Below are 14,073 nucleotides of genomic sequence, written 5' to 3' on the forward strand. Positions count from 1 at the left end.
TAACTCTTCTTTTACCTGCGAAATTTGTTCACTCAAATCTTACCCCTGGTGATGTTGGTCATGTAAAATAACTCTTCTTTTACCTGCGAAATTTGTTCACTCAAATCTTACCCCTGGTGATGTTGGTCATGTAAAGTAACTCTTCTTTTACCTGCGTAATTTGTTCACTCAAATCTTACCCCTGGTGATGTTGGTCATGTAAAATAACTCTTCTTTTACATGCGTAATTTGTTCACTCAAATCTTTCCCCTGGTGATGTTGGTCATGTAAAGTAACTCTTCTTTTACATGCGTAATTTGTGTTTGTATATGTCACAATTTTGACGAGCCTGTATGTGCTGCAAACTTTTTTCTGAAATGCTGTTGCTTTGAAGTAACAGGAAAACATGGCAGAGGTTCTGAGGGAGTAACTGGCATGTACAAATAGTCCAGTGCTGCTTTATTGCTGGATGTGATAAATATGCCAAGGAAGTCCAGAACTAGTCCCCATATGAATTCCAAAAGTTCTTTCTTAAATTAATGGATGTTGTCCCCAACGTAACAGTTCAAGTCTGTTCTGGAAATTTCAGGATCTTCTGTTAACTTCAGATGAGAATGTAAAGAAATTCTTAAGGAACCTTGTTTTAAAACACCCATAAAAAGTCGTCTGATATTTATAATTATTATTATTCTGGTTTATTTGCACCTCGAAGGTTGAATTATGAAGTGGTTACATAACAGATAAAAATTGAATATGTTAAAAGTACAGATTGCACAAGACACATACAAAATGACTATGAAGTATCAAAAGGGGCCATAAATAGAAGACAAGACAATTGCACCTAAGAATAAAATATACAAAAAAAGGAAGTTGACATATTATGCAAATTATATTAAATTTATATGCGTAGTGATATCAATTTATAAATCGTGTCTTTATACAGGCTGCGGCCAAAGAAAGATCAAACTTTGACTGCTTCATCTGGTCAAATATGGGATGAGACTATTATAAAATCTATTGCCAGGTCTGATGCTGGGTCTGTCGGGGGGGGGGAGAACGATAGGTCTAGCTGGAGGAGATGCAAACCGACCATTGGGGTGCATGGGCGGCATGCACGATTGGATTGAAGAGTTACGTTGTGTGCATGAAAGATCACTGCTGTCTCACCAGTACACGTTGATCCTGTTGGACCATTTATTAAGTCAGCCCAATTCAGAGTGTACAGTAGTTTACAAAGAGTGTGTTAATGCTCAGTTGCCTTGCATTGTTTGAACTTGTGCAATGTGGCCTAAAAACAACATAACATCAACGACCATGGAGAAATCCAACGATTTTTGTCATTATAAGGATGAACAAAGAAATTGACTGGAGCGGGATTTGAATTTCCGACCTCCAGAATATCGTACAGGTGCTCTACAAACTAATCTTCCAGCGCTATGTTGGTGGCTCTTCCCATTGGTCCTTTATTTTTGTTCAGGGGTGACAAGCATCTAATGGTGCCAATATTAAAATCATTGGAATTATATTGAAATTATATTGAAATTATATTGTCAGTGTAATTACATCCCGCTCTTCAGTTTTATTCTTTTTTTTTTTATTTATTACTGAATGTGGTGTTGTCAACAATCTACTATCTCTCATTTCCTATTGTCGACTTTGTGCTTCAGATAAGGAGGCCCCAGAATTGGAGTGTCCGATTGTCATGACTGAACCGGTAGACGAGGGGCAGTCTTATGCCACAGTTGAATTTTTGCTGCCCAAAGTGCGCGACAACACAGACTCCGAGCCAGACGTCAATTGCGAGCCCAGTTCAGGAGATCAGTTTGACATCGGAGAGACCCCAGTGTTGTGCACTGCCACCGATGATGCCGGCAATGTGGGAGATTGCTCCTTAACCATCACAGTGGAAGGTATGTAAAGATCCAAGGGCATTATCCAAACGTTCTGCTGCAGTTGACTTGTCCCTTTCTAATGTCAAAACCATCAAGGGCAGCTGAAATGGAATTTTTTATTCAAAATCATAAAGTGAATCTCCCTTTTAATTTCTGTCTTTCAAAGGGTGGTTGTCTGTCATTTTAGTTCTTGTGCAGATGAGTACTTTCAACTCATGAGCAAAACTGGACGAAAGCCTCCAATCCCACATGTGTTCGCTGACAAAGAACTGTATTTCTATAAATTGCTGGATGAAATTTTCTCATTTTTGACGATTCATTGTCAATAAGCAAGCAAGTAGCCTTTCTTGGATATATTGGCAGTTGGTAAATTTATGGTTCAAAATTTAAATAGAAAAACCTACACACAGAACTTTGTCTTCCTCAGATGACATCACAGCGACAGCGCCCTCAGTTGACCAGGGAAAAGTATGGATGATATTTATTTCAAAGAGTGCACTTTTAAGTGCATTCAGCCAAATAGGGATGTAAACAGGCTTCCCTACATTTAAGAAGAAACCACAACTACACTTTAATAGCAAATACCTGACACCCCATAAACTTGAAAAGTAGTTCACTAAAGCATGTATTTAAGAGATTCATTTAAATTGTATTTATTCAGCACTGAAAGTATTAGAATTGTGAGGTGCAGTTGTTATATTTGGCTTGGAACTTAGTGCCATCAAAAGTTGGTGTAGTTCTTGATCCCAGAAACTTTTCAGCTCTTCATTGCATAGTAACTCAATGATGAACGGTTTTCGGTACTTCTTAGATAATGAGGGGCCAACAATCACTTGCCATCCTCCCCCACCCGAGTCAGCCGACCAAGGCTCGACAAAAACTGCAGTGGAGTATGATTCACCAGATGTAACGGACAACAGTGATGAACCTCCAATTGTGGACTGTGATCCTAAGTCCGGCTCGGACTTTACAATCGGTTCCACGGAGGTGACTTGTACTGCCACAGATGGTGCAGGGAACACCAACGAGTGCACCTTCTCTGTGGTCGTCAAAGGTTAGTGTTTGGAGGGCACAACACGCTGCTTGCATTCACAGGCGTAAAATAGGAGTGAAGGATAATTATAAAATATTGCATGGCTTTGAGGGGGATAAGAGATTATACATGTATTGCATATATTGATCTCTAACAATATTCCACCAGTCGACACTGAGTCCAGTTTTGTTCCGGTGCGGTGAACTCTGTTGTAACACACCTCTAGCTGGTTCTTTTTCCTGATCGGCTAAAAATGGTCTTGTATCGTTCACTGATACAGGCTGGTACCTCAATTTTGCATCAGCGTGAACTGGCCACATGCCACCCTCACTTAACGTCCACAGTATATTCCCCAGTTGGGCACCACACTGGAGATTTCTGACCAGTTGTAGCGGCGTCATGTGGCAAGACAGAAAACAGCAACTGCAAAAGTGAATCCAGGGGAACTGAAAGCATTTCTTTAAGTTTGGTTGAATGAAAACACCTCAAGTTATTTTTCTTGTTTTACATAAAAAGTTGGCCTTTGGGCTCAGGAAATAGGACCCTCTGCTCGTCATACCCAGCTCTTTGTGGGGGGACCCGTGATCTAATTTCAACTGTATATGTGTATTGTATCCCTGTAAATTCACCCTCAGGTCAACGGCACGGACAGCAAATACATCCCAGTGTTTTGAATAACTTTTTTATTTTTTGTTGAATTAAACTCAAAATTTTTGTAATCCTCACGCAACTAATGTGCTTCAAGACTGTTACCACAGCAGATTATGGCCTGTTGAAAGACCAGTATTCCCATGGGTGCCATATGCCCCCCCCCTCCTGTAGTAAGTGGATATCTTTGTTGAGAGACATGTGCCAACAGGTCACGGCTGTTTGGGTTGTGACTAGTATAACTGTACTTTCACAGCAGCAAATAAATTGTAGATAAAGAGTGGAGCTCATGGGTGTGTTAGCAACCATAAAACAGTCGCACAGGTTTATCATTGGTGCACTGAGCTACAGACATGACCCGAAAATGACCTGGATTTTTTTTATCCGTGTGGCTACTCCATGTAATTTTGTGGGCGTGGCCACTCCCAGGGTTTCAAGCCATCCAATATTATTTGTACTTATGTAAGAATGACGGTTTAATCCAAACAAAATTGATTTCAATCACCAAATCAAATTCAGATGCCCATATTAGAGGTGCTTTAGGTTCACTTTATCTTTTGGCCTCTGCCATAAACGCAAAGTGCATAATTACATTGGACCAATCACAGTGCTTGTGCATTCACCAAGTGAGGGTATATTTGGTGCACATTACCTCTACATTAGTCTGTTTGTCATGAAGCACATTTTACTTGTATTGGTAGACCTTTTGGTTATTGTTTTCTTCTTTTTTTTTGGGAATGAGATAATTGAAACGGAATATTTTGAATGTGTCTGATCAGCTTTTATGTCTTCAGAAATGGAAAGAATCAAATCACTTACACATTCAAGTGTATTGCAATGCATGGACAGTTATCAAGGGATTCATTGCAGTGAAAAAATCTGTAATTTGTTCTTTTTTTTTAATAAATACATTTTTTATAAAAAAAAAAACAATTACACATAGTCTTCACAGACAACAGAGTTGGCTCTCTTGGGGTTGTGGTCGTCTTTGACTGTGGCTCACAGAATTCCTCAAGAATGCCTTCGTACTGTATCCTTCACAGATTCTGAACCTCCTGACCTAACTTGTCCAGTACGGATGACAGAGGGCATGGATGAGGACCAGTCGGTGGGTACCATATCCTTTGATATCCCTGAGGCCGTTGACAACTGGGACAAGGATCCACAAGTCGCCTGCACCCCGGATTCTGGCTCGAAATTTAACGCTGGAGAAAATGTTGTGGTGTGCACCGCCACTGATGCATCTCACAACAAGCAGAACTGCACCTTCATCATTGAGATCGAAGGTACAGTGTATAATTAACCTTTGATGCGTGAGGTACCTTTTACTCTTGAGGTTTTTATTTTCTTGCCTGGAAGTAAGCACGAGGGAAATTTCTCTTTTAATAATCTGGTCCCCTCTGAAACCGAGATTTCATTGTTCACCTTTGGAGCAGGTAATACAATGTTATCTGCTCAGTCTATCAACAGTACAGGTGGCAAACTTCTCCCTCTTGAAATGCTATTGGCAATGCAAACTTTAAACTGCAATGGTATCCTCTTATGGAGACGACCTTGACTTTGACTCGTAAGAGGTGCTTGAAAATTCTGGTAGAGCCCGGCCGAGTGTTTGGCTACAAAGACAGATTTTGGAGAGGTTTCTTTCATCAAGTTTTGGAAAGTCTGTGGGGCCCAAATGAGATTGAATTTTAAGCAATAGGGGTTTTTCATGTGATGTATTATGACAGGCAAAAGCATTTCAGGAAGTGTACCATGTCCGCGGGAGTGCGTGGATTTTTTAATGTGTGTATATCTGTTGGTACTTTCATGTACACCAGAATCTTGAGAGACTTAGAATGTGCATGCATTGCCGTGCACATCTAAGTAAATTGAACACGCGTCAAAAATCAGGTGACTGGAAATCCTCTCTATACGGAGTCATTAAGTCTTGCTCTACTGTGTATTGCCAGTAGCAGGCATGATTCATGTCCTACATCTGCACACAGGAGCATGACATAAGTGCATTTGGGTTTTTTTGGGGGGGAACAGGTACAGTGGTGCATTTTGAAGGAGACATTTAACCAATTGAAGGGCTACAGAGTTATGATTTTCATGACGAATAAAAAGCATAAGTGACTAGGTTTAGAAAAAGGCTGCACATTTATTTTTTCTGATTATTTTTAGACAAAAAGATGTGGTTGTCAACCCGTAATTTCCCCCTCCCCCAAAAAAGAGCATATCAATCGCTTGATTTTAATTTAGTTGGATCCTAAAATGTTTGATGTTCAAAAATTATTCTTCTGTTGTTGACAGACATCGTATTGACTAGTCTCAGTTTACAAATATGTCATAGCACGTTGTGTAATAACCATTACCCGCAAACCAGAGGGGAAGTATCGAGAATCACACGGGAATTTCTTTTGTGTGTGGATGCACAAGCACGTCATACATACTGTGGACCTCTGCACAAAAGATGTCCACATAATGCAGGGTACGGTGGCATTGTGTGGACTTGCACATGTCCACACAATGTTTTCCTGTCTCTGAAAATTGGTTTCAGAGGCATTTTGGGGTCAGGGTGATCATGGCAAAATGAAGAGGAACAGTCCAGGAAATCATCATCAAAAATCCAGCTTGAAGGAGTTTTCTCAGTGAGAGAAAAAGGAGTATATATCTTAACCAAAGTAGAACAAAGGAATGTCCGTTCTAAGTACATAAAGCACGTGGGGGTCTGTGTGTGTGTCTGTTTGTCAGAGTGATATCATTTTGGGCGTTGATTCTCAAGCTGTGTATTTGTTGAGCATGCGGAGGTTTTTCTCAGGCTCATTTGAAGTCATTTGACCCTCCAGATCGGCAGAATCCAGGGATCTCTTGTCCAGGGAAACAGCAAGACTTTACTGATCCGAAGATGTCATATGCCACTATTGAGTATGATCTGCCCAGAGGGGAAGACAACGCTGACCCCAAGCCAACAGTTGAATGTGATAAAATGCCCAATTCTGAATTGGGTGTCGGATCACATACAATTACGTGCACAGCCAAGGACAATGCGGACAACAGCAATGTTTGCACGTTTGAATATGAAGTCATAGGTAAATACAGCAAGGGATTAGAATTTGTTGCGTTTGACTTAGTTTTTTTAATCTTGTGTAGTTTTTGTGTTTTGTGTCCTTATTTTAATCTTGATAATAATAATAATAGTACTAATTGATGATTTTTTCATGGATAAAGGCACAAATTTCAAACACATATGTTCAAATGTGCTGTGCAATGAAGACATTAAATGTGTTTGAGCCGATGGCATACAAGAGTGCCTTGGGCAGTCTCCAAACAACCCACATCCACCTATATCCACAGAAAGGAGACACTAGCAGTTAGTTTTAGCGGTGGAAGGAAAACCCCAGAGGAATATTCTGGGTAAGGCCCACAGAATTAGGTAGGGACTGAAAACCCGATCCACATGTGGATCGAGCGAAGAATCAAACCTGGACCGCAGAGATGAAAGAACTGCTTTGCCAACTTGACTCCCCGAATATTAGATTACAAAAAAATTCAGTGATGGAAAGGAAGAAATAACGATGAGAGGAGAGAAATTAACTTAGTTTTTCAATTTTGTGAGATGGATGTCAACTAGGCTTTCTTCCTTTTTTTCTGGATCAGATCAGAAGTACATGTCACATGTCCATTGAGGATGGTTGGTTCAGGGGATTGCTGATTTTCTTTGTTCAGAAAAAGGGATTTTGAAGGGCAGTTTGCTTGATCAAAATGGATTTAATTGCAATAAATTTGTCTAAATTGATTTTTAAGATTATGCCTTTCGGTTCACCATGGCAAGTTCTAGATGCCTTGTATGTCTTTTGCTGTATCAGATAACGAAGAACCCGTGTTCAACTGTCCAATCACCATGAGCGATGTTTCAGTTGATGCGGGCCAATCCTACGCCACAGTTTCATACACTCTACAAGTTGCCACAGACAACGCTGACCCTAGCCCCAATGTTTCCTGCAACAAAACATCTGGCTCCACGTTCCCACTTGGCGAGACAGTTGTTTCATGCACTGCTTTGGACAAGTACGGCAACTCCAAGACATGCACTTTCCGTGTTGATGTTATAGGTGGGTTTTCGTCTGATGAAGGATGTGGGCCAACACTAAGTCTTTGAAAAATTTATTTTAATCTGGGTTTGATTTCCGCATTGGAACTATGCAAACATGAATCAGAGATACTTTCTGAGGAGAAAAACTCATATTCAAAACTAAAATTTCTCCAAAATTTTGGAAATTTTACTTATGAGTCATTTTGCTAATGAGCAAAAATACTTCTGTAACTCGAAATGCCCACACCATCAAATCCACAGTGTTGCTATCACTGATGCAAAGTAACTGCTGCCGAAACTCTTCAAAAAGCGTATAAAGGAACGTAAGACTTGGATTATGAGTGAGTACTACAAAGCACACATCCTCTTGTCACATTGGATGGACAGTATGTGTATGCGTGCTGCAGAAGCCAACCAGTAACCAGGTCAACTTTCTTCAGAAAATAGGCCTGAGCTGAGAGGGTTGGATTGGCGCGCAGGCGAACTTTGTGTGACTCATTTAGGTACACGAACTCCACGTCCACCACCAAACTTTGCAAACTCGCGGTGGCACCTGCAGATATCAGGGAAAATTAGCACAACGATTAACCATTGTGATACCTTGTAAATAAGCCATTGGAGCTCAGCTCTGGTTGGTTGCTAGGGATTACAACTAGTCCGTGAACTAAGCGAAGTTCCCAAACCGCAACAAGACGTGGCTTTCTGGCTACCCTGATGGCCACTGTGGACCCAGTTGCACCACGTACATAGCCAGTCCAATCACTGACTCTGCAGTCCCCGTGTAACAGCAACAGGAGAGGTTGTGTGATCACTCAAATGAAAACAAATCCTGAGTGTGCACCGCACATCGCTCTGTTCACATGATAGACCAAATGGCACAACAGCCTTGCCACAAGCTTAAGAAGGTCTTAAGAAGGCACAATGTTTTCAAGCTTTGTCGTTTATCAGTTCAAAAGAATTTTAAAATATCAGTAAAGCGATGATTTCTGAGCAAACTGTGCACTACTAGACAGAAAATAATGGTCAAAGCATTGCCACTTTCATTCCCAATAGACTGCACAGCAGCTCTGTGTGTATTTATGATTTCCTGGAATTTTCATTGGCTCAAAATTCAATATACTCAAATTGTTTCATCTGTTACTGTGGAGTTCGAGTTATAGCGATTTTACTGTGACATTTTAAAGTGGGTAGTGTTTGAGTTTTTTAGAAATGCTGTCGGTGAAATTTTCAATTTAGATGACGAAGAGCCGGTGTTTGATTGTCCACTTCCTATGTCCGAGCCCACGGATAAGGGTGCACCAACTGCTTTAGTGACGTACCCTGTACTGACTGCTATTGATAATGTGGATAAGGAGGTGCCAGTGACCTGTAATCCATCATCGGGCACAGCACTGGGAGTTGGACTGACCGTTGTCATGTGCTCTGCCGTCGATAACGCTGGCAACCAGAAGAAATGTGCATTCAACATTACAGTCACAGGTGAAAAAAAATTACTTTCTGTGTTAGGCTTCACCAACTTGGTAAATGAAACAGCCTTTAGGCTATTTACCAATTTTTTTTTTCCTGGGAGGTGCACTTCTGAAATTCCATAATACGGGAAACTGCTATTTAGAATAAAAGAGGTGAATATGGCCTAGTGGTGAGAGTTGGTGACCCACGATCAGAGAGTCGGGGGTTGAAATCCAGCTGCATGTCATAATTTGTGGCCTTTGGCAAATCAATTTACCCTGACCTTGCTCTACCCCAGAAATGTGAAGAGGTACTAGTGGCCCGCAATGGACTGGCACCCTATTGGGCTTGGAGGGCGACATAGTAATGTGCTCAGTTGCTCCATGTTAACAAAACCTTCCTGGCTTCAGAAAGACTAATTTGCTAATTCATTAAAATAAAAATGTCACGAAAAATGTTGATTTACAACCGTGACTCTCTATAAGTAAACTAAAATTGTGGTCATGCAGATGCCCACTCATTGAATATTGGTTGCACTAAAATCTAGCTTTTTAAAAGCAACTTATCAGGGCAGTGATAACATCACTGCTTATCCACGCAGGAAGGACTCAAGAGTTTGAACTGCCTGGGCGATAACATTTGGCCAATGATCACTTTCTGGCATGTGTGATATCTCCATAGCCAGAGCACAGCTAGCACTTGCTACGCACCTCTGTTTTGCAACCCTGAGACCCCTTTGTATCCTATGATCACTGCCACAATTTGCACTTGTAATCTGCATCATTGAAAGTATGTGTACTGAAATTAAGGAAATTGCATATTCATGTCTTTGTTGGTGCCTGATATGATTTCACAACAATGTCAAATTTAATGTTCATGTGCAGTTACTGCCCTTCTCAAATGTTTTCTTCTGGACTTATTTTGGGAATACATAACCAACTTGTTTATAAGATTTTGTGCTTAATTCATTTTTCTTACAGCATTTATTCAAAGGTGTATTTTATGAGATCTCATGATCACTCCTTGTGATGAAATAGTGCATTTCATTCATAATGAACTTGCATGTAGCTTTCCAGTAGTGGTCAATATGTTGGCCAGTCTCAGCCAAATTCAGACCCTGCCTTTCAAACTGATGTTTTGGAAGGACAAAAATTAAATTACAAACATTTCACGGTTAATAGAACAGTGTATCAATATTGTAAAGTTCATTCACAATGGCAAAAGTAGGTCTAACGTTAGGATTTTTCCGTCTCTATTTCCTGGTCACAGTGAAAAATTGTAGATGATTATGAACAAAAACACCACAAGTATCGCAAGGATATTACTGACACCATTTATCTGGCAAAGCTGCAGGAAGTGACCGGGCATTGTGGGGGTTGTTTTCTATTCTTTTTACTGGGCAGCGAAAATCTTTGAGCACATTGAAGTGCCAGATTTTTAACTCCTGTGTCCTTCCTCCATGGTTAATCTAATTGGATGCAGTACAGTACCAAACATCTAAAGGGGGGGAAGCAAAATATATTGAGAGGGTTAACCCATTTGGTATGTGGTCTTCATGAGACGTCAGGCTGTCTACCTAGGGGGCTAATGCACTGATACCCTTCCCTTAGCTTTTTACCCTCATCTCGAATACAGACAAAGAGGATCCAGAATTTGAGTGCCCGCTGCCTATGACTGACATACCCACTGATGCTGGTCAGCCATACGCCACTGTGGACTACACTCTCCCCAAAGTCACTGACAATGTGGACTCTGACATCGTTGCCTACTGTGCCCAAGAGTCAGGCTCCAAGTTTACTATAGGAAAGACAAACGTTTCTTGTATTGCCACTGACAAATCCAAAAACACAAAGAACTGCAAGTTCTCCATTGAAGTGAAGGGTAAGAAGTTTAGCACAGCTGTTTTTTAAAACTTACAGGTGTCATGCCTTTTTTAAGAACCAGAAGCATCATGTTTGTCAGTTACATCACAAAGTTACATATCGCATGTGGTTGTTACGCTATGCGCAGAGCCAATTCGAATACATTACTTTCTGTTATTGTAAGGAATGGATCACTAAAGCTATTGTTTTCATCACATCCTGGTTTGATTAATGAATTAATTGAACCCCAATGAAGGCAAGAAATATCAAGCCAAAAGAGTGTCACGGTATGTTTCCTCGTGAAGTTTTGTTGGTTCTTTCCACTTGCATGTCCAATAGTTTTATGCCACTCCTGACAATTTTGCCAGGCATTTGCCGTAACTCAAGTGTACAGACATGAGACACACTGAAGACATACATGTGTATGGAAACATACCTTTGGGCAAACATTCATATCCTAAGTAGCTATTCACACTGTTGGAACTGATGGAACTCTACGGTGTTTGTTTGGCCTTTATGCTGAGGTTACAAACTTGTGTTTGCCATGGTCCCGTTATTACCAACGTCCACTTGACCAACGTCCCGTTAAGTGCTTTATTCCCACGTCACATTTCTGCTGAAGTGTAGTTGACATCTAAACTGAACGAATTACTCAGAAAATGTTCTTTTCCATGGCTCGTTTTTTATGAAGAGCTTGTGTCATGGTTTTTCTATGGCCTTTTTTTTCTGTGGTTTGGCTCAGATGACGAAGAACCTAATTTCAAGTGCCCCATGTCCATGACGAAACCTACGGACGCTGGCCAGTCAACAGCCAACATTACCTACACAGTTCCGACGGCACTGGACAATTCAGGTGAAAGTGTACTGGTTACCTGCACTCCAGGATCAGGCACAGCATTTGATGTTAGCAAAACTACTGTCACATGCTCGGCCACTGATTCAGCTGGCAACACCAGGACCTGCCCATTTACTATCACTGTTGAAGGTAAAATATCCCAGAGTTTGAGTCGGATTTTAAGTTGAGAGTTAACCAACATTGAAGCTGCTGTTAGATCTTTTTCTTCCTTAACCATGTGCTACCAGGTGCTTTTAACCACTTGCTGCCGGGTGGATTTTTCTTGAGCAAGACAAGATGCCAGGTCATTTTTCAAGATTTTCCATTTTCAAAATTCTTCACAAATTCATCATTTCATTTAATGGCCATTTATACCAAAATTAAGGACTCTTTGGGCACTACTCTAAAGCTGACAGGTAAAATTCATTGACTCCTGAATATTTCAGCCAGGCCTGCAGCCTTGGCAAAAGAGCCCAGATTGTGCGGTGTTACATGAGATTCTTTTGTTCCGGAAACCAGCACAGTGCACTGCTGACCTCTTTTCAATAGGGGCCAGATTAGCGTGCAGCGGTGCTGTGTGGCTCATCGCTGCGGTGGTTGAGAGCTTTTGTCCCCGTGGTAATCCGCTCGCTCTAAATGCTTCAAACCGTGGTACACTGTTTCAAAACAAGGCTGGATTATCTCCACTATTGAGAGCGAAAAAAAGATTTTCAGTTTTTAAAATTCTTAAAAATTCATCATTTCATGTTTACACCCTCACGTATGACTGTTTGATGGCTACTCTAAGCTGACAGATAACCTTCACTGACTCCTTAATATTTCAGCCAGGCCTGCTGCCTTGCAAAGAGAACCCAGAATTGTGAGGTGTTGTGTCATTTCCTTTGTCCCCAGTGAATGCGAGTGGCATCTTTTCAAACGCGGCTGGATTATCATGTAGCGGTGCTGTCTTGCTCAGCAATGGGGCCCTGGAGCACTTTTGTCCACAGTGATAATCCGCTGTGTGCTATGCCCAAAACAGTGAAATACTGTTCAAAAACAGTGATGGATTACCTTCGAGAAATGCAAGACGAAAAATGCTGGCAATTCCCAGCAGCAGGTTTTTTGTTCCAAGTAGGGTCTTTTGTTACACGGACCAGCTCTTTTGTCCCATTTTGAGCACCCCAGCTCTGCATATAAAACCATGGTGCTCGAAAGAGGGTTCCCCGGCAGCAAGTGGTTAATCCCTCATATCGTATGTCTGGATGTCTAAAAAAATTTGAACATTTCAGTAAAGAGAATACCCCCAAATTAATTTCTAAAAACCATTTTCAAACACAAGGGAAAAAAGTGGTATCCCTTACCAGTAGCAGCTGAGGACCGGGGACTTCGCTGTCAGTCAGATAGCATATCCAAAAATGTTTTTCTAAACACTTATATGTGTAAATTGTTGGTCGGCAGATCTGAGACTTCGCAAAATGAATTTTCTTTTTCAATTCTGAATCCGGAAGGTCAGCAGATCCAAGCATCAACTTTAAAAAACTATTGCCCTAAGAGCAGAAAAATTGGGAAGTTTTAAGTAACCTTTCATGACCTTCTTGAAGGCTGGGGCTACATTTTTTGGCCTTTTTTGGCATGCCTTTGGAAGGAAAGTAAATGAAATAGACAAAACAAATGGGAGGGCCCCCTCCCATCTTGGATCCACAAGAGGCCAGTGACTGTCACAGCGGGATCTGTATCCTTTCTTTAAAGGTGACAGCTGAATACAGACTTTGTCCATTCAGTACTTATTATCTGATGATATAGACCTCACTGCATGTGTTTGTTCAAAAGTCTCCTCCTGATTCAGTGGGTATTTCCTAGAAAAATATCCAGGGTTTTCTTTCTACGCTAAAACTGAACAATTCCCAAGTGTCTCCTGGCCCCTAGTTTGTAAATACTTTGCTAAATAAAATAATAGGTCTTTTGGGGTTTTTTCTTTTATTTAATCACAGTAAAAAAAAAAAGAGGAAGTGGGTGATGTGGATATCCACTTTTTGAGGTCAATCTGCAATCTCTCATTGGCAGATCAGTGAAGCACTTGAGGGACAATTGGTGGTGGTAATCCCACAAGTCTCACATCACATGACTAGTGTATTATTGTTTTGAACTTGAAGATGTAAGCTCGTAGATGATTCAAAGAGCAAAAAAGGACATGTATTTTTGCCTCCACCAAAAGTCTCTTTTGTTGTAACTCCCCACTATCTCTTGACTTGGGAGGGAGCCCTCTGTTAAGTAACTTTTGTTGGCATTCTATCTTTTTTCCTGGCGTCTCACTCCATTTA

The 14,073-nt window shown here is 40.9% G+C and overlaps 1 protein-coding gene across 1 annotated transcript in view; it reads left to right on the plus strand.

Moving 5' to 3' along the window:
* LOC110991038 (uncharacterized) overlaps positions 1 to 14,073 on the plus strand; it is a 93,414-nt gene that overhangs the window by 59,080 nt on the left and 20,261 nt on the right. Inside the window, exons 38-45 of the mRNA XM_022256130.2 lie at positions 1,647 to 1,889; positions 2,683 to 2,925; positions 4,596 to 4,838; positions 6,381 to 6,623; positions 7,401 to 7,646; positions 8,864 to 9,106; positions 10,712 to 10,957; positions 11,681 to 11,923. Coding sequence (XP_022111822.2) covers positions 1,647 to 1,889; positions 2,683 to 2,925; positions 4,596 to 4,838; positions 6,381 to 6,623; positions 7,401 to 7,646; positions 8,864 to 9,106; positions 10,712 to 10,957; positions 11,681 to 11,923 — 1,950 coding nt within the window. The remainder of the gene's footprint in view (positions 1 to 1,646; positions 1,890 to 2,682; positions 2,926 to 4,595; positions 4,839 to 6,380; positions 6,624 to 7,400; positions 7,647 to 8,863; positions 9,107 to 10,711; positions 10,958 to 11,680; positions 11,924 to 14,073) is intronic.

Source organism: Acanthaster planci, linkage group LG03 (genome assembly GCF_054643075.1).
Source record: "Acanthaster planci isolate LZ-2023a linkage group LG03, COTS_SCS, whole genome shotgun sequence".
NCBI classification, from domain to species: domain Eukaryota; kingdom Metazoa; phylum Echinodermata; class Asteroidea; order Valvatida; family Acanthasteridae; genus Acanthaster; species Acanthaster planci.